Below are 22,012 nucleotides of genomic sequence, written 5' to 3'. Positions count from 1 at the left end.
CTTTTAATGGGCTTATCATCCAATTGCTCTATCCCAACTCATATATAGGGTAACATTTATTTTAATTGGAATAGAAGGGTTACATGATAAATTATCTCGAAATTGCATTCCATCGGACTATAATGAGATATATAATAAAATCCATATAGTCATCTAATATCATTCGTTTCATTACACTTCTCATCCCTACAGCTATTGACATTTAAGCTCTCTAAGTAATACATATCCGTAGTTGCTTATTGTCTTATTATTGAAAGCATAAGCCCATCAGCTTAAGCTTTTTCAATAGCCAAACAAAGCCCTGCTATGTTCCGATTCCTTTCAATAGCATATAAGCCATAAAAGCACAACAAATTTGCATCGAATATGTTTTCAAGGGGCATTAAATCTTCTTTCGTTTAAAGTCAACTTCACTTAGGTGGCTCATTGCTGGTGTTTGCCGTTGATTAAATGCGGCAGAAACAAAACAGAAATTCGAAAGATTAACAAACAGCAGCAACAGCAACGGCAACAGCAGCGGCAGCCCAACCCGAAAAGAAGTGCCAAAAGCAGCTTCGCCCTCAACCCGAAAAAAATACGAAAAAATACAAAAAATACGAAAGAAAGTAGCAAAAAAGTAAACTTTGCGCTTTGTTGCTGTGTGGAGAGTGTGGAAAGTGTGGCAAGTGTGGCAAGTGTGGCAACTGTGGCAGTGTGGCACTGGATACAAGAGTGCGCACATAAAGCGCTGTTAAACGCACTTGGGCGAAACTTTTAAGTGCGGAATTTGTAATTTTTAAAACTTGGCAGACGCCAAGTGAACAACAAGTCTTTATCTCCTGCCCTCTAGCTTCTGCCTGCTGCTTCTTCTCAAATTCGCTGTTTCTCACTTTTCCGCTTTTGATTCTGTTACAGGTCTCATGGATACGCAAACGTGATCTGCATATACTCACGGCAGGCAGCACAACCTACACCTCCGATCAGCGCTTTCAGGTGAGTCGCGACGTATTTTCCAGCCCTTTGAGCCAAAGTCTACATAATTGGCTCATCTAATCTCGTATGTAGGTTCTGCGGCCCGATAACTCAGCCAATTGGACGCTGCAAATCAAATATCCCCAGCCACGCGACTCGGGCGTCTACGAGTGCCAAATCAACACCGAGCCCAAAATGTCGCTCTCCTATACCTTCAATGTTGTGGGTGAGTACGATGAGAAGGTTTCTTTGAACTGAGTAAATTTGATAGCTATTAGCTAAGCATGGGGACAGCTAGTTATGCGACAGCAGAGAGTTGAAGGGAACTCAGAAGGGAAGTGAAAGGAAGTGAGAGAGGAGTCCAAATATATACATACATGTATATAGTTAAAAGAAATATCTAAAAGAAACAACAGAGAGTCTTTCAGCTGCTTACATTTTTCATTAGCTGCATTTTATTTTAAAGTCTGTTGGAAGAAAATTAAATTTAATGCTCGTATCTACTAGCTAATACATATATTATTATTAATATAGTCTCATACACACACGCGCTTATATTCCGCTCTCTGAAACAAGCCAATAGTTAATTAATTTACCGGATTTATAACACCCATTAGAAATTTAGACTTAGTTTCTGCTCGAATACCTTTACTAAGCCCACAAATTTGTCCACTCGCCGCACAGATCGGTCCCAAAATTGTCCTTCCTTCCGGCTAATATTATGTGAACGAGCGAGCTACACAAATGAGCGAAATTTACTGTGACCCAAGGCCCGAGAGCAAAAATATCGACATGCTGTAAATGCGCTGTAGCTGGCTGCTAATAGCCAATGCATAGAGCATGGATACATACATACATATATGTAGAGCTGAACCCTTTTGCCTTGGCAATTATCATAACTCTCTGGGTCGAAAGGTCAACCACATTCAAATAGCCAAATTCACTTCAGCTAACAGCATTTGCTGTGCCTAGCTCACATTTTACATTTCACATTTTACACTTTACATTTTGGAAGGCTGTTGCAAAAATTGGTCACAAAACCACTGAAGTGCTTACTTTTATGAGACACTGTATGGGTGTGATATTAGTGTATGTGTGTGTCCGAGTGTGTGTGTGTGTGTGTGTATGACAAGACTTTCTGAGTTTCTGCGTCGGCTGCCTAAGTCTCATGTTTGCCAGCTGCATGCAGTTTTCATGAGCTTAAGGAAGTCATACAATATGCATGTTATTTACACATGTGTGTGGCAGCCTATATATATGTGTGTGTGTGAGAGAGAGGATGGGTGCCTGTGCCTGTGCCTGTGTGAAATTATGTGCTGTAGCTCACTGTGCCAGGCAGTCAGCCGAAGTGCCTTGTATGATTATAAAATAGCAAATTCGATTATGCGCAAATTGCCTTGCTGGGTGCCTCTAGCACGGCGTATACCCTGTAATTTTTTAACAGAACTGCACAGAATATCATGCGTAGAAGAAAGTTAAGTCAGCAGTTAAGCTACGCTTTAGTCTTATGTTTCTGTCTAGTTTCTGTCTAATTTGATAATTCCTTTTGGGACCCTTTATATATGCTTATTTCCAATTTTCTCATACACAGACCTAGACCCATTAGACTTAAGCTCGCGTTACCGACCTACTCTTGGTCCATCATGCTCAATTGTTGGCCCAAAAGATTGTAGCTGTAAACGAAGTTAAAATTTAGATGCCGGCTGTGCACGCATGAGTTTGCTTTTGTTTTGCCTTGGCATCCGAAGGCCTCTAATTAGTTTAACTTAACGCCTGAAAAGGCGCTAGCTATACACACATACACAAGCACTCACACACACACTCCCACACCATGATCTGTGTTACCTTCAGCTATAGTCAGCAATTTTTTGAAACTAATTGAAAAATGTTCGCTCGTATCGCCAGGTGGGAAGCAGAAGAACTGCTTACTAATACACATTAAAAGTTTTTATCTATGCTCCATAACTTAGAGGCTGGAGCCATTAAGGGCGTGCAGCGTGCCGAATTTGTTGGGCAACTGCTTATAAATTTTTGCGTTCAGTGCATTTTTATCGCATATCGCATTAGCAATGCATTTTTGTTAAAACTTTCTGGTGCGGAAGAATGCGTTCAATGAGATTATTTGATTTCTGAACTATGTGTTGCCTTATATACATGTATGTATGTATGTGTGCGTATACATGTGCATGCATGCATGCTAGCATGTGTGTGTGTTGTTGTTTTTGGCAAACTCATCTAAGCCTGGCCGCATGACCAAACGACTTTGTTTCAACATAAATGCTTTGGTCAGCTTGAATGTTATGAATGTTTTAGTGCACTGCAAAACACACACACACACAGTCGAGAAAGACAAGCTAGCACGTATGTATATGTGGGTGAAGAGGACAACAACTTGACAGACTGACATAGCAACCGTCAAGTCAGACAAACACATCTCAACACAATGGTCATAAATATTACATTTGCGGAAATGCAAATGACTGCCAAACGTCCTGCATAAGCCGCGCCCCCACTAGTGCACGCCCACTATTTCCCGCAACCTCCACAAACAAAAAGGGAATAAACACAGATATATAAAACCAAAAGGAAAAAACAAACTCCACGCAAGCCTTAGGAGAACTCATGTTCATACTCATTTCAATGGCCAAAAAGAAAACGTGCACATAAAATATTCGACATGCCACTCACGTGGAAAGCTGGAAACCAAAATGCTGCCACAGTGGTGCAAGAGCGATTTGTCTGTGGATCAAATGATATGCCCAAGGCATATCCAAACGAGGCAGAGAGCAGGGAGACTTCAATGAAGAGAGCATAAAAAACATATTGGAGAAAGAATATTTAAAAAAAAAAATATTAAAAAATAAACAAATTTATTATATATTAATATTAATTATTTTGTATATTATATATTAATTTATTTGTATATTATAAATAACAAAAAAAAAAAATAATAATAATAATAATAATTATAAATAAAATGAAATTAAAATAAATATAAAAAATTTTATTTATAAATTTTAAATATTTATATAGGAAATTATTCACATTTTATTAGAATTTTAATAATGATAAAAAAAAAAAAAAAATACTAAATAATTTAGCTATTATTTTTAATTTTTTTATTGGTATATATTTTTAGTTTCCCATCATTTCGCGAAATGTTATAGGCCTTCCTTCCACAGCAATCTTGATTCCTGATTTGTCCCACTGTGCAGCAGCAATTTCTGCAGCCAGCTTAACAAACTCAAATGTTAGTTGTCTTGACAGATTGAACTAGGTTTACATTCAGTTTCAAATTGAATCATTGCCACAGTTAGCTAGTTGAAGTGTGAAAAAACATAGAGTATTTAAACTGTTTATGTGTTCTAATTTTTGTCGACTTTCTGCCACTGTGGCTGAACTTCTGCCCGGCTTCCATTGTCGTTGCATGCATCTGATGTAGCGTCAGTACTTTTTATTATGCGCTTATGCAAATAAAAATTTCGCACTAAAAATTCCATAAATTTGTTTTTCATACACCGCCCCCTCCCCGCAGCCACAACCAGCACACGCTCTGTCTATCTCTAGTGAAAATTCTATTACAGTTGGAAGAAAAAAGAAGTGAAAGAAAGCTTGGCCGCAGCGCCATAAACATCAGTCAAGATACTCGAACCCGCTGCCTCTGCCACTGCCGCTTCCGCTGCCCCTGCCCCAGCCTCTGCTCTGCTGCAATACATTAGATACTTTAATGCAGAAGCAGGCGCTTCAATTGCTTAAATTACCAAGTTTATTGCCAAGTCTCGACAAGGTGTCAAACTATGCAGGAAGTAAAGTCAACTTCCTAAAAAAAGAAAAGGAGAAAGGGCGGGGCGACAGCGTGTCGCCTTCGTAGATTTTAATTTGGAATTTAAGGGCAAATTACCGAGCTGCCTGCTGATAAAGAAGCCAAATTGTAAATTGTAAATGAAATTATGTACTTTGTGTGTGCGTCAAAACACAGCCAGCCCCAGCCAGCCTCGCAGGGCGAAAGAAAAAGGCAAAAGGTGTTGTTGATGCCGCTAAAAAATTTGTTTACCAGCGCGCGAGTAATCAAGCGTAACTATACACAGCAGCGGGAGCAGCAGCAGAAGAAGAAGAAGAAGAAAAAATGGAAAGTAGGAAGTGAGTGACTGAGCGCTGAGCAGAAAATACAGACTGAATATCTTAAGCGAGTTAGAATGAGTCAGAAGGGCTCTGATCGACTGCAGCATGCTCGCTTAGGGGTGCAAAGAGGAGGAAATGAGGAAATGAATGTGGTGTATACATTAAGAGTCTAGCTTTAAGCTTTAGCTCTGCGGTTATCCAGACTATGGAGATAATATAAAATTAATTAGAATTTTGAAAATATTTTAAATAAATCCTATAAAGTACAGGTCTATCTGTAGAGGAATTAATCATGGTAGTCCGTGTCCAAATTTAGGTTTTTCATGCCACGCCCTAATGACCATGCCATATATTGTCATAGGCTTTCATATAGAGCTTCACATATAAGAAGTAAAGTAAATTCAAAATGATTGTTGATTATAGCTCTGTGATGGATTGAGTTCTCTCGATTTAACACGCCTTCTAGATATATACATACATGTATGTATTATATATAGTCAATGCTTAGATAAGAGCAATAGTATTCTACCATCTGATGTTTTCATACATATAGTTTGACTAAGAACATCAATTATATGATGTAAAATATATCATATCATCATTATATTATCAATTATATCATCATCTATTTTTTTTCCTTATATCTATTCATCTACATTTCTTCTTCTTCTCTCACTCCTAGTGTAGTCTAATATTTCCATATCTAATATTCCAGTGTACAAAATTTAAATATCTCTCTCCTCAATTCTCTCCTCACAATGAACACCGCCCAGAAAAATTGATCTTCTCAATTGCCACCTCCACAAAATGTATTCTTAGTTCTCTGTCAACTCACTAAATCACACAGATAAACAGAAAACCAGAGAGACAATTGCGAAAGCCAATATACTCACTTTTACGCTTCCTGCAAGAGTGTGAAAAAATAAATTGCTTAAGCAAAGGTAAGAGAAGGCAGAGTCCGAGGGAGCGAGAGCGAGTGAGAGATCCAAAGAGGGAGATAGCAGTTCCGTTGGAATTTAAGCAAAATGCTGGCAATTTAAATGCGCGGCCCTTCAAAAAATAAGCAGCAGCAGAAGCAGCAGCAGAATCAGAAGAAGATGTCTACTTGAGCAAGGTAGCAGCTAGATTGATGCTAGATTGCTCCTACTCAGGCACCATAAAGCAACACTCAAGTGGCAGCTTCACTGTACAGTATACTCCTTCCTCGCTGCTGCTGCTGCTGCTGCTGTCATTGCTGTTGACATTAGCAGCCAGCAAATTGCATGCAATCAAGCGCAAATAATTTCAGCCAGCCAGAGTTAAAGATTCAATTTGTGCGCCTTTTATTGCACAATATTCTTTATTTTGAAGGCATCTCTGCAAAGCAGGTCAAACTGAATAGTATCTTCTGTCGAATAAGAAAGGGGAGTGAACGAAATTACTAATATGAAGCATCTGCTCATAATTGAAGTTAATTCTTTCTTTCGAACTTCAGCTGAATTGAGTGCCATTCAGCTCGAAATTTTATTGCGAAATCCGAAACTAAAGTTTGATGTCCTCTGTATGATTTGTATTTCAAGATTTCAACTTGAGTTTATTGGAGCAACTTCAAATTGATACTAAAAATGGAATGTACAAAACTTTTACTGTAAATCAAGCCTTCAATGACATTCGCAAGCGATTACGGAACACCATAAATGGGGAGCTTAGTTGAACTGAAGTTTGAAGTTTTGAAATAGATAAAGTATTAAAGTATTAGGGGTTTCTAAGGAACTATCAGACAAACGAACAGAGGCAGACAAATTCATAATCTAGAGTAAATATACATTTTAGACTCTACTACGCCTTCTACTGGCTGTTGCATATTATTTCAGAATATCCATTTCAATGAGTTCATAATAAAATTAATTATGTATAGAAAGTATGGTATTTCGAAATAGTATATTTAGCTTTAGTTTAAGCTTTGTGCTGTTCCTATTTGATAATAAACTGTGGTATCTATGATAGGATTTAGCTAGAAAAATAATGTACATAACTAGGTTCATAGGTAGGTTGTATTCAAATTTAATAGATTGTTGCATTTATATGTAAACGAATGAACAAACAGGGCTAAATAGGCTCCGTTACCTATCCTGATGAAGAATATCTCATATATACCTTAAATATACCTGCTATGCCTCATTTCTCTACGTGTCCTCCCTTTGACAATCGCTTCCAAAATATTCCCTTGTCTGCAATCTGAACATTCATTCGCCTTGTTTAGTGCCCTAAAGTTCTATGCTAACAATCTCTCCAGAGTGCTTATTCTTGATTGTCCATCATAATTTATTTTTTGTAGAGATTAGTTAGCTTAGCTCAGCTTTTTCAGCAAATGTTTTACGTTTTTAATTGCTCCAGTTATGTGTGAAGCTCAGCTTTTGTTCATTGTCCATCCAGAAATGAAATCGGGCGCAATTGCCTCACATAATTTTCAGGTTAAATCTAAAATTCATTTATTTCGCATTATGTGTAACTAAGCTGCTTCAAGTGGCTTCCTCTGTGAATTGCAGAACTCTAATTTAATTAGAATTTATTTGTGAATAGTTTCGCCCGACCAGAGTTGATTGAAGGGGCTTCAAATGGAATTCACAACTATTTAAGTAATTAAACATCTAGCCGCCAGAGGCGATTATTAATAAAATGTAATTAGTGAGGGATTTGAGAGCATTTCATGTGCCATTTGCAGTTGACTGAAATGCATTTCTTTGGCCCAGGCACCGCAAATTTAAAATTGCTTGTGATTTGTGTGGCTCATAAGGCCAGACAATAAGCTAGCAATTATTTGCATATTAAGAGCTTACTGCCAGCTTCCACTTGGCCATTGTTTTTGGCACTGGCTTGGCTCTTTGCAAGCTGAGCGCAGCAACTTGTTATTACTGTGGCTGTGTGTGGCAGTGTGTGTGTGTGCAGATGGGTGGGAGTGGCTATACATGTATATGTGTGTATGGTGGCTCCAGCGCGAGCAGCTGACCCAAATTCCTTGGCAAATTGCACGTTTATTTAACTTATTACACAAAGTGAGCCACAGAGGCACTTGAAGTAGTCCAGAACGTAAAAGCGCTCGCACGCCGGCAACCGCTGACTAAGAGATGCTCTTCAATTTCATCATAACTGATAATTCAGGCACTTGGAAAAGTAAAATATATTACTATAGAATATTCTGCATGTCTATTCTCATATTTTTAGCTAATAAAGGAAGTAAAGGTATTCTATATCTATCACAGCCATATATGGTCCTCCTATCACAGCCATATATGGTCCTCGAATATGCTTTAAAAACAGATTTAGAAAACGATTTAACACTCTAGACTTATAAATACAAATATTTATAGTTTAAGATTGCCCTAATTTTATGTTTCTAGCAGGAATTAAGGTAAGATAAATCAGGTTTATCTCTAATAGACTTAGACCTGTTTATAAGCTAAGGCCATTAACTAAATATTATTAGCTTATTTCATTCCATCATGCATTTATAGTTAAGGAAAGTATACTTTTAATCAATTTCTATTGATTCATTATTCTCGAAGGCATTCAATACATAGCAATAGCCACTTTACCAGACTGGAAAGTCTTCTACATTACTTGGCTGTCAGTCTTGCAGACAGCATTATCTACGTGTGTAGAATAAATTTACTACATCCTGTAGACCATCTCTGTAGGGAAATCTAGCGCTGAATTTCCTAAACATATAATTTATACATATTGTGATTAGTCATAGTATAAGCAATAGCTCATACTTAGCAGTTGTTATGACTCTAGGAAAACAGTAAGCAACGAAGATATATCTTTTATTTTTTAAACTAAGTTTAAGTTATATTAACCGCCGTAGAAATATAAGGAGAAGACTGAAACGCCACCACCCTCAAGACCTATTGGATCGGGTCTTGACCTAACACCTCCAGAATTGACAAAAATATAGCATATAATATTAATAATAATATAGCTTTTAAGTAAATAATTTTTTGTAAATATCTATTTAGATTAAGTTACCAATTAGGTAGCGGTGCGCTAAACTGTAAATAAATACATTTTATAATTTCTCTTGTTAAGTTATATTAGAAGTAGGTATGAGACACTTAACTATGCCCACATTTAATATGTAAAAATCTTAAACTCTATACATATTTTTCCTCTCAGAGCAACTTTTCGCTTGTCACATAATCTCTCAAAATTGCTCGCTTCTCTCTCATATACCCTAACCAAAAAGCGCATTACAAACTGCATTACGCTTTATTTATGTAAACTTAAGGGCCAAGATGCATAAGCCTAGGCTAATGTCAAGAAAATTATGTTCATAAAATGTGTTTTTCCTACTTACTATTTTATGGTGAAAATAGGAAACTAGAGAATTATATTTGTGATAGCGCGAATTCATGATAAATGGCCAAGAATATTATTATACGACTGTAGCAGCTCATGATTAATGTGCCACGAATTATTAATAATAACAATAATAATAAGCAGAGAAATGGAATTGCCAAGAGTGGACAGACAGACAGAGAGAGAGAGGGAGAGGGAGAGTGGGTGTGTGAGAGAGAGAGAGTGAGAGTGAAATGTGTCTGGGGCCATGATGATGATGTTTTGGCATTTCATTTTGCTGCCATTGTTGGAGTCCACGTTTTGACAGCCATAGCCAAATTCAACAGAATATTTCAATCAATTGTGCATGTATGTGTGTGTGTGGGTGTGTGTGGGTGTGTGTGTTTGTGACGCTGACTTTTACAAATTGAATTTATTTATTTGATTTGACAATTAATTCCAAGCAATTTGCGTTTCGAGTTAGATTAATAGCTATGTATAAGCATTTACTTTAAAGCTGGCTAGGAGCAGCATTTAAAATAGCCGAAAACCAGCTGGAAAATAGCTCGAAAAAAATCACCAAAACACACAAACACACACACAGTTGTATACGCTGTTAAATTGTATGTCACTTAGCGCAGCGAGAAACGAGAACGAGGCAATAAATACTCGTATATGTTGTACATGTGTGCAAACATACATCAACATATGCGGCGCAATAAATTTTTACAACAGCAGCAGACCCCGAGCTGGGTTAAGGGAATTTACATATAAGACGGAAGGGACAGAGTATGAGATACCCTGTAATAGATATACATGCAAGAGAGGCTAAAGCTTAACAGCAATATGTGCAACCTCAGCTCATTTTACAGTAAATAGTATTTCATTCGCACTAATACAGCCATGATTTATATATATATGTGAAGCATTTCTTAGCTCGTCAGCTAAGACATTCGCAAACTCTGCCCGCTGACCCACATATCAAATAGCTCACTTGATATACCCCTTGAAATGTCAATTGTATAGGGCATAACAAGCTGCATTGTGGTAGGCCCCGCTACCCACCCCGCCACGCCCCTACAGCTGCTGCCGCCACTCACCAAAAAGTATGCCATGCGCAAAGTTCATTGCTCCAAATGTTTATGTTTATGGGCCTAGGCTTATGCGCATTTTATGCGCGAAATCAAGAAAAATGAAAATGCATTTTCGCAAAGCCTCTTTTTTTTCTGTTATTTGTTTTTCGCTTCTGTGGGTCCCCACACAGCCAGAAAGCTGCTCTGACTGTCTGTTTGTTTGACTGCGGCTGCACACATTTCAAGCCAACTATATGCCGTCTCTCTGTGTGTGTGTGTGTGTGTATGTGTGTGCTCTGTTTGCCTGGCTAACACCAGTTGTTGCCAGCTGTCTTTACCTTACTCTTTCTATTCTTTCTGCCTTTCCTTTTTTTTTTTTGGGGTATTTTTACACTTTGGCTGTCGGCCAGCTTTTCGGGCCTGGGTCAACTAATGAAAACTTCAAACAGCTGGCCCAATAGCTAGCAAAGTTTTCCACTTTTTATACGCGCTTACGTCTGCCTGAGGGTATATTGGTTTTGTGGCTAGCCCTGCTGTCCATCAGTAGGCGGAGCAAGTCATTCTGCTGCTGTCTGAAACTTTTGGGGTATATCAAGTATACTTTACCCAACTAGCTAAGTAGTCAGCTTGATTAGAAACAAGTTTATGCATGCGAGCTTGGCCCTATTGAAGTATAGTTTTCAAAGCAATAGACGTCAGGTGCATATGTCACACTCTCATTAGTACCTCTAAGAACCTTCTACCCTATATCTAAGTGATCTACTTCATATGAATATAAACTAGCTGTCACAGCTAAAGAGCTGCATTAGCTCTCTGGAGAAAGAGACAGAAAAAGGGGGAGTGAGTGCTGTTAGGGCGTGACAAATCGAAAGCTCATGAACGTGCATTAAGTAGTCAATTAGGCACAACTTCGTTACCTTCAACTTCTCTCTTTTAGCCTGGCCTAAACGCTCGGCATTCATAATGCAGGTGAGTGCGGCTGGCTAGCAACGCCAATTGCCGCAAACAGGTTCAGCTAATTATTGTTAAATAGCCAATTTGCCAACACGAAAGTTCTATTATGCACACATATAAAGATTTATATATAGATATAAAACTATGTATATATAAAGTTCAACCAGCAGCGCGCTGACAGCAGGCAATGCAAGTTTCATGTGGGCCAAAGAAAGAGCAAGCTCAGCTAAAATACACAGAACCACACACACACACACAGCCACACTCTCACATGTGGTGCACACACCTGGCTGTTTGGGCAGGTGGGGGCGTGGCCTGTGTATATGTGGCAATAATTTTTGGCTAGCTGCTTTGTTTGCGCGCACCGCATTGTAGCCAAGTCAGCGCCAAAAGTCATAGACACTTGCCACTCGGCCCGCCGCAATGCTTGTTGCCAGGTGCGCAACAACAACAACAACAACAGCCACCCGTACAACAAAGACAACCCGTCGCACCCTGTGCGGGTCTAACCGTAAAGCAGCCAGAGATAATCGCCCACGGCATGTTCGAATTCCATTTGGGGTTTGTTTTCTGCTTCTCTTTCCTTCATTCTTTTCTTTTTCTCTCACCACTCTTTCCACTTTCGGCAGCGGCACTCTATTATTATGGAGCTTGGCATTTAATTTAGATTAACATGCCCCAACACCCAGCGCCAAATCGCTTAAACTGCAAAGCCGACCTTAAAGCATTATACGCCGTCTTTTTACAATTTTACGTATGTGCACACATCAAAAAAAAAAAAAAAAAAAAAAGAAAAGAAAGCGAAAGAAACGCCAAGTTAAGATGGGAAAACCAACAGCACGTGTGCTTTTACTTAACTTAAGCCAATTGTTTAGACTTTTACTTATGGTTTTATCAGTTACAAGCAGAGATATATATATACATATATAGATGTGTGTGTGTATATAACGACCCATAAAATTGTGCGCCAAGTTCTTTTATTCGGCAAATGAGTTTGTTTCGAAAAGTACGTTAAAAAGTTTCCTTATCGAATTTCAGATATAGACATAGGCGCAAGGTTTATGGCAGCCCTCGTTGGGCAATTTATGAATGCACACACACAGTCGCACACACACTTGCACACACACTCGACTACACACTCGACATAGTGCATATTAAGCCCATGCAAATCAACGGCCCAAAAGTATGCAACACTTTTTGCGTTACACTTTTGGCAAATGGTTTTTCGTTCCTGCTCGATTGAATGGCAGCAAAGCGATGGATGGGAATGAGGATGGGGATGAAGAGAGATGGAAGTCATAACGCAAAGATGTGTCAAATTGTGGCATGCAAGACGAGCAGATACCCTGTTATGATATAGTTGTTTTTATGGGAGAGGAAATAGGAAGAACTTTCGGTATATTAAATGAAGAAGAGAAAAGAGAAGCACAATAGGCATAATAATTAAAGAGAATAGTAATATTTGACTGGAGATAGCCTTCTAATACATTTTAAGGCAGATATTATTAGCATATTGTCAAGAAGATAGATATCAAGTTAGATAGATATCAAGATTATCAAAAAGAAAACTCTAAAGTCAAACATGCTTCAGCTTTTTGCTGACAAAAGAGTTTTCTGCATTAGTATAAAAATATACTTATTGTATAGAGTTTAGTATAAAATGAAGAAGAACAAGTCATCGATAAGTTCAATTTATAAACATACACAGCAAAGAGATCATCAGAATGTTATCTACACTTCAGACAGTCAAACAGCACTCGATGGACTTCCCAGCAGATGCTCATTTATTTGACTCTCTATTACAGATTACTCTCTCTTTGAAATGAGTATTAAGAGAAAAGCAAGAACTTATCGATAGCCTAAATAGATAAATAACCGATACACATAGATCAACAAGTCAAAGACTCTAGAGAGACAAACAACTTGAGTTGACTGCAGATGTTCATTTCTCAGCTGTCTTCAGTTTGTAACACACATTGCCAGTCTAGCCTGCTCAGCCATTTGGCCTTTATACAGGGTACAAACAGGGAAGAGAAAGTATCAGTGTGTACAAAACCGTTACAGTTGCTGTTGCTGCAGCAGTTGCAGTTGCCGACGTTGGCAGCAATTTATTTACGCCAGGCTTTGCGGTTCTTTAGATGCAAGGCGCAAAAACCCAAGCTGTAAAATAACAAGAGTATGCGAGAGAGTGTGTGTGTGTGTGTGTGTGCATGTGTGTGCTAGTGTGTGTTTGACTGCTGTTGTTGAAAGTGGAGCATACAAACAGATGTAGTTACTGCTGCTGCTGCTGTTAGCATGACGAAGCATAGCGACTAGGCACACACACACACACACACACACACGCACACATGTGTGTGCCACTTTCCGCTGCATGCAACGCTAAGCGTTTGCATTAGTGGCAATGAGGTAGCAAAATAATAAAAAACCGAAGCGAACGCAGAAGTAAAGAATTGATGCAAGCAGCGGCACTCGGGACATATTCCATTACGTCAACTGTCAAACATCTCTGCAGCAGCGCTGACGCTTCGCTCATAAGCGGCAAAAATCGCATTTGGCTCACTGTCCGCAGCAATTTTTCAATTTTCCAATTTTCAATCTTCAATTTTTCATTCGGCAGTTTTACCAGCCATTGCAGTTTGTTTTTTTATTCTCTCTCTCTCTCTCTCTCTCTCTCTCTCTCTCTCTCTCTCTCTCTCTCTCTCTCTTCCGTCCGATTGAGAGACTTCGACAGTTGCGTGGCTATAAACAACAAAAGGCACTTCACAGTTGACACTTTGATTCTTATATTTTTTGTTAGACAATTCCGAGGGGAGCCAAGAGACCAGGCGCAATGTTTCTGCAGGTACCACGGGGCGTATGAGTGCGCGCATTGTGTGTATCTATGAGAGTGTGGTTGGCTTTTATATGGCATAACAAAAGCTTATCGCCAGCATAATAGAGACACGCGTCTGTGTAATAAAGTAGCAAGCAGCCAGGCAGCCAGGCAGCCAGGCGAGCAGTTGAACAGTCGCGCAGGCAGTCAGTCAGTCAGTCGGGGCATTATCATTAACATTATTATTATTATTATTATTATCATTACAAAAACAGCGCTTTGTTCGTATATATTTCTATGTATGTATGTTTCCTGGCAACTTAAGTGACTTTTTGTTCCCTCTCTCTCTCTCTCTCTCTCTCTCTCCTCGACTGTTTTTCACACTCTTTGGCATTGTTAAGCAGAGCTCAAAGCGGAAATCTACGGACCCAGCGATCTGATGGTAAAAACGGGCAGCGACATTAATTTAACCTGCAAAATAATGCAGGGACCACACGAGCTGGGCAACATATTCTGGTACAAAGGTGCGTATGCGTAATAACTTTCAGTCCTTCACCCCCCTCTGTTTGCCTCACGCAATTTAAACAATTCAATTTGCATCTGACATTCACATTCCATGTGCTTTATTCTTATATCTTATATCTTCTATCTTCATCCGCCTCTGCTCTCCTCCTGTCCTCTTACAGGCAGCGAAATGCTCGATGGCAAGCACGAGAACGATATCGACAGCTCCATGGCACGCATACTCGTCGAGGATGATTGGTCGGATGGCTTGACTTCCAGGTATGTGTGACTGAGGGCATCTTCAAATAATGCCCAAGCAAACATCTATTTCAGCTATTTGCATTCGAATGCCTCACACTTAATTAAGCTGAAGAAGCCCCACACAATGTAGAGTGCTGAGGGTAGTCGAGTGTCTTTCGGGGTCGGGTGGGACGAGCCCGGTGCTCGAACAGTTAAAGCAATGCGAGACATTCCTGAGCCGAGCTGAGCAGGGCAAATAGAAAGCAAACTGGGTGTCAAAAAAAGATTCATGGAATATCTCAGAAATAAATGTTCCATTCAAATAGCGCAATATTAAGTAATCATGGAAATTAATTATGAATGAAATTATTTAAAAGAGATAGGTCGTATTTATTATTGATAAATTGTAAATTATTGCTATGATTTTGCTTAACAATTCTTAATTTTCATAATGAACATTACATTACATTAAGATTAACATTAAATTAACATTAACATTTCATTAACATTTTCTAATATTTTTATGGTTATTATCACTCTTAATCCAATTATATATCTCATTGTGATTATCTCTCTCCTTATCAACATTACATTACATTAAGATTAACATTACATTAACATTAGCATTTCCTGTTACTTTTATGGCTACTATCACTCTCAATGTAATCATATATCTCATTGTGATTATCTCTCTCATTATTTATATTATTATTCTCATCCATTTGCATCATATTTACTACACTTATTAAATATAATTATTATTTATATAATATTTTTCACTATATTAATTTTTTTGGTAATTTTTTATCTCATACAACAGCTCCCTCTTATTATTTCCTACATCTACTCAAATTTTCTCCTCGTTTAGTGTCAACAACCTCTTCCAATACATTAAGTAACTAGTTAGAATGGCAATTAGTTAATGGCTTGTTTATGTCCAAACAAAACAGGGTATTACATAGTCTCCACATAGACGCATTTAAATGACAGCATCACAATTCACAATTGTTCGCAGTTAGCCGTGTGTGATTTTTAATTTGCCTTAGTTTTTGCTGTCATCCAGTCACAGTTGCAGCTGCAGTTGCAGTTGCAGTTGCAGTTACAGTTACTGTCACAGTTAGAGTCAGAGAGTTATAGTAAGTATGCCTCGTGGCTGCATGTGCTCATTGTGCATTTATGCCGTTAACGAACGGCACGGGCAACCGTAAAATGCAGATGCCGCCAACCGAGCAGGAGTTCGGCCCCCCCTCCCAATCCCGAACTGTGACTTCAGCATAAAGTAGCAAAAACTTTTTAATGTAGCTGCCACATAACGCTTGGCTTTTATTTGATGTTAGTGTGCGCCCACAGACGTGCTCTCCAGGCCCTGGTCCCGGCCCCCTGGCTCAGCCCTAGCACGCGCCCTAGTCCAAAAACTCCCGACTCATTGCCGACTATGTTATTCATTTGCAGGCATTGCCATTCACTTTCAACTAACTTTACTCTACTTCTCTTCTCTTCCCTTTGCGCCTCCCTCGGCGCTTCTCAGATTAAAAATCAAGCGAGCCATGCCCGGCGACACCGGCAACTACACCTGTGTGCCAACCGTCGCAAAAACCTCCAGCGTCTATGTGCACGTAATTATTGGTGAGTATATATGTGTGTGTATTTGTTTGTATATGTGTACTGTCTGTGAGTGAGTGTGTGTGTGTGTGCGTGTTGGCTGTGTGTGCCTGACAGTTTTGCATGTTTATGACAGGAAGTTGCCTGTTAGCAGCGCGCATTGCAATTTGAGCATTTCAACTGCACTGAATGCCAAGTGCACTCTCTCTACATGTGTGTGTGTGTGCGTGTGTGTGGGCGTAGCTGGAGGCTAGCATACACCGTTCAGTGTTTGTCTTTCCATACTCTGCATGGCAAGCAATAAAAACTGTGTGCTTTTTCGTCACTCTTTGCTAAGTAAATGCAACTTTTTTGTTGCACTGCTTGAAAAAAAAACTTCAAAAGGAATAAGCACTCAATCAGATCAAACGCAGTATATACTTTATATTAAGTTGGATTCATTGACGCTAGATTAGATTATTAAGTATTTTAATATACAAAATCCATTACATTGCAGAAGTTTTTCTAAAGTTTTTTCTAATTCTAAGTAATACGAGTCAAATATTTATCAGTAGATATTTTTGATACTTTGCTCTCAATTAAACTCTTGGTTTATTTTTTGAATATTCCAAGAGTTTACTATCTCATATATAATCCAGCTAATCGTAGGGTACCAGGCAGCCAATGCAAATGTTTCCAATAAAATTTGTATGGAGCAATCATACTAAAACTCAAAATTATGTTTAATGTTCAAATTTGTTGTTACGTCCGTCCGTTTTCCTATCTATGTATCTTTCTTTGTACTCGACAATTTACTATACTATACTATATACTATACATCAGAATTAATACCTATACAACAATACTTCAATAGTTCTTCGCTTTCCAAAGAAAACATATTATTTAGATTTAGTCACTTGAGATTATCTCAAATTCACATTCCAACTTTTCGCATTTAACAATTCAGCTTTTATAGGGTATTCAAGCTGTCGTTAGAGCACACAACTCTTGACAGCTTTGCGTTGTATATGCGTTAGCTTAGCCTGAAAAGAAGTGTGGAAATTATTTGCTTGCTAGCTAGAAAAGCCAATAATCAAGTCGGGCTACCCTATGAAAAGGCAGCCACAACAAAAACTTCAGATGCAGCTCTTGTGTGCTCAAGTGCTGTATATAAAAAGTTGCTGTTGTTGTTGCTGCTGTTGTGTGCTGTAGTTGCTTTAGTGTTTGCCTTGTTTGGCAAACAGGAAATGCGCACATGCAAAGGAAAGCTTCGATATTATCTGGCCCAGATTTTCAGGTGCAACTTTTGTTGATGTTGATGCTGCTGCTGATGATGCTGATGATGTTGATGTGCAAGATGAGTCTGAAGCACAGATTTCGCTACAGGCGATTGAACCTGGCATCCAAACAAAGGCAATCGGAAGCAGCAGCTAACAGCAACAACTACAGTTAAGAACAGCAACAACAACAAGAGCAACAAAAGCAGCTGCACCTTAGCTAAATGGCATCCTTTTACGCATGCGCTTGACTTACTTTTGACTGCTTTAACAATTAGCTAATGAATTGAAAAAGCACAAGCACAAGCAGAAGATGTTGCTCTAGTTGGATATGCACGACTCGGCTGATACCTTAAGGTTTATGTTGTGTGACTGAGAAATAAGTATTCTTGCTTTTAAGACAATTTCAAACTAGAAGACTAAAACAAAGAAGAGAAGAAATGAGTAAAAGTTTATTCTAAAATTTTTAAGTAAAGAAATTTTTAATAAATATATTTTATGGGCTCACGCCTTTGACTGCCTGTTAAATGTACCTTACTAAAACCTATATACCCCAGCTTACTCACACTGAATGCGCTCCAGGGTATATTTACAACTGTTTTCTTAACTAATTTGCACAGTTTTTCTTACGCTTCCTCTATTTGCTTTTCCATTTCTACTTGCAGGCGAACACCCGGCGGCCATGCAGCACAATTCAAGCAGCAACAGCAACAGTTTCTACTGCGGCATTTGTTGCATGCTGCTCAGCATTTTCTCCTGCTGCCTGCAGCATTGGTATGTGTGCGCAGCGCCTGCTGAGACAATGGCTGCGCTTTTCTTGCTGCCAACCAAAGAATTGTCACAGGCAGCGACAGCAACAACAACAGCAACAACAGCTACAACAGCAGCAACAGTTGCTGCTGCAGCCGTAACAGCCGTAACAGCCACAGCCACATTGAAAGCCCGCCCCCGCCGCCGCAGCACCAGCAGCAGCTCCCAGCAGAGTGGACTGAGATGAAGGAATGACAGTTCGCTTCTGGCCCACTGAGTTCCAGGTGATGATGTGGATGATGATGATCATGTTAATTGAGTTAATAATGACATTTAGTTAAATTAAAGCAAGCATTGAATTCGTATCTAAGATAAAATGCACTTAGTGAATAAAAAACAAACAAAACAAAACCAATAAGAAAATGAAAACATCTTTAGCTCTAAGCTCTCGATTTTTGGGTAAGTTAAGCCAAGCAGAAGGCATAATAAAAATATATATGAAATGATCTGTATATGAAAAGTCAAATAAGCAGTGCTTCATGCATATATATAATATGATATAAATATATACAGAAATAATATTTAATTATGATTTAAGCGAAATGTAGTTAAGCAAATGCGCAGTTGATCACAAGAATAGCAAAAGTGAAGAGTTTTGCAGCTAAGCTTTTTATATCTTTGTATTCAAGTTCACATTTAGCATGCTAAATTATAGGTTGTAAAAGCTGATTCCTCCTTAAATTTTTTAGTTTAAAACTAATGCAAATTGCGCTTTGCATAAAGGCCTTCTAATTCCCAACTAGTTCAAACATTCTTTATAACTTGCCAGTTTATCAATCCATAAATGAAGCAATCAATATATATTGCATCATCTGCTTTGTGCTTTTAGCTTCCTAATTCACAACTTATTCAAGCTGATTCTGGCTAAAGATTTGTAGTTCACAACTTATTCAAGCAACTGTCATTCACAATTCCATCAGGCAGACAAATTCTATATATATTTTTGTGATCTTCTGCTGCATTTGCTTCACTCTCACACACCCACACTCACCTCAATAGCAACACGTTAAAGTGAAAACAGAAATCTTGTCATTATGAAATAAGACTAACTAGGCTATGCATATGCTCTATACACAACTACAATACAAACTGTGCTCTCCAATCCACTCAGCATGTCACTCGAATCAACTTAAATCAAATCAAAATTGTGCAGCTTTCAACCTCTCTAAGTCGTTTTTCTAGCCCTCTCACCGTATGCATACTACTGTAGCTCACTGTGTACTCTATTGTAAGTATTAAGCATAATACTTGAATATTTGCTGTAAATAAATGCCATTTAGATATATATAGAGCTATAAATATATATTAACTGTTTTGTTTTGTAATTTCATATGGAGAAATTGGGAGCAGAAAGAAATGTTCGGTAGTCCGAAATTTAGATGCCCTTGTATAGAAGAATTTGTAAAAGAAGTTGTTTAAATAAATTTGAGATGTTTCAGTTTCTATATTTAAGGATGTATTTTGCAAGGAAATTTCATATGAGGAACAATTAAAGGAGTAGAGAGAGAGAGATATATATATATAGCTGAGAGTAACCCTGAACCCTGAGCAGAACTTTACCTTGCACGCAGAAAAAATTGTTTGTTCTGATGATCTAATGATTCTATAACCAACAAAACTTTTAGACATATGTATATCAAAAGTATGACAACAACAGAGCAAAAAATGAGAATGAATCTTGGATTGAACATCTTATGAAAGATCCTCTAGTCAACTTTCTAACTTTTCCGGGAGCAGAAAGGCAAATTCCTTTACTAAGTTTTTCAATACATGTAATAAATTGTATGGGAATCTGAGCTACTTTTTGTAAGGAATGAATTTGACCTATGCCTATATGCGGCTATAAAACCTTTTATCCAAATTCTTGCTCTACCAACGATTATACTTTATGGTGTATTCTTCAGCCTGCTACGGAAAGCTAATCATGAAACCACTTCAACTCCCACTTTCAATAGTTTTCAGGGTATAAAATGTCACAAATTGTTTAAGCTAATAAAGTTTGATAAGCATGTACAGACAAATACACACAAATTAAAAAATAAAAGATAATTAAACAATATATATGCGAATATATATATAAAAGTATATATAAATTTAAATATACGTGCTAACTAATTAGTATTGGCTGACATAAGAGCATATGACAAATGCAAATTAATAATGTGCTTAAACGGAAATCGAAATGCAAAAAGCAAAACACAAAAAAAAAAAAAAAAAAACAAATGAAAAAAAAAAAAAACGCACTGTAAATAAATTCATTAGTAGCGACTGTAGTTTTAATTAACTCTTAAATAAAATAAAACCTAAATGCAAAATGCAATTTAAATGTTTGTAAACTGTTTAATTTGTACACCACACGCAGCAGACACACATATAAATAAATAAATATATATATATACAGACATAATACATATAAATTTAAATAAATAACAATACAACAGAAATCAATAACAATTATGATAAAACACCTTTTGAATAAAACAAAAAAAAAGAGTGAAACGAAATGAGAAAAAAACAGATGCAAAATGCAAATAGAAAATGCAACAGATAAATGCAAAGCAGCAACAACAGCAACAAATAGAAGAAAAAAAGTTTAGATAAATTTCATAAACAAATACAAAACTACATAACTGCGTGTGTGTGTGTGTGTGTGAGTGTGTAAATGTGTGAATTTAGATTAAGCTATAAAAAAGTAGAGAAAATAAAAACTTTGCAGTTGGCTGCTGACGACTGCGCAATGCTCGCTCACAAGTTCAGACAAAAAAGGTAATTTGAGTATGAAAAAAAAAGTACCCCAAGCTGCAGCTGTAGATGCAGATGAGGAGAGAGGCAGCTGCAAAACTTTTGCCATTCTGAAAACTCTGGCAGACCATTAGAAGAAATATTTTCTTTTTTCTGCATACAAGTTGGTTTTTATTCCAAATACACGAAATTGGCTCGGATTGTCACAATCTCACTGAAAGAGCTTACTGGACTCGCTCCGAAGAACTACAAGCTGACCAATACAAAAAGATATAGCTCTTTGACATTCCAATTACCAATACAGATTTAAAATTTCACATCTATAAAACCAATATACTCTTCCTTTTCACACAAGTGAACGAGCATGCAACGACAAAAATAAATAAATGATTAAAAACATTTTGTAAATAAAATTGATTTTGCATTAATCGAAAAGACGATAACTAATATTTATTTATCTATATATGTATATGTATGCATAACACATACAGGTTTATAAGCGACACACACACACACACATGCACACATGCACAAACAAATGTGTCACTTAATGTGTGTTAACTATAAGAGCAAAACACTTTAGAGTTCATTCGAAGTCAACCGACGACATTATAACTAAGTATTTATGC

General features: G+C 37.8%; 1 protein-coding gene across 2 annotated transcripts in view; it reads left to right on the top strand.

Moving 5' to 3' along the window:
• Positions 1–20,961, top strand: part of LOC6578367 (zwei Ig domain protein zig-8) — an 86,951-nt gene extending 65,990 nt beyond the window's left edge. Inside the window, exons 3-8 of one of the 2 annotated variants that reach the window (XM_002004244.4) lie at positions 895–972; positions 1,045–1,177; positions 14,634–14,753; positions 14,916–15,012; positions 16,502–16,599; positions 18,497–20,961. In XM_002004244.4, the coding sequence (XP_002004280.3) occupies positions 895–972; positions 1,045–1,177; positions 14,634–14,753; positions 14,916–15,012; positions 16,502–16,599; positions 18,497–18,828 (858 nt within the window). In that variant the 3' untranslated portion in view covers positions 18,829–20,961. Of the gene's footprint in view, positions 1–894; positions 973–1,044; positions 1,178–14,630; positions 14,754–14,915; positions 15,013–16,501; positions 16,600–18,496 lie in introns of both variants that reach the window. The other variant, XM_032729969.2, reaches the window with a different exon arrangement.
• The last annotated feature ends 1,051 nt before the right edge of the window (positions 20,962–22,012 follow it).

The sequence above is a fragment of the Drosophila mojavensis genome, unplaced genomic scaffold, assembly GCF_018153725.1.
Source record: "Drosophila mojavensis isolate 15081-1352.22 unplaced genomic scaffold, ASM1815372v1 contig_80, whole genome shotgun sequence".
Classification (NCBI taxonomy): Eukaryota; Metazoa; Arthropoda; class Insecta; order Diptera; family Drosophilidae; genus Drosophila; species Drosophila mojavensis.
This window is presented reverse-complemented; position numbering and strand designations above follow the sequence as displayed.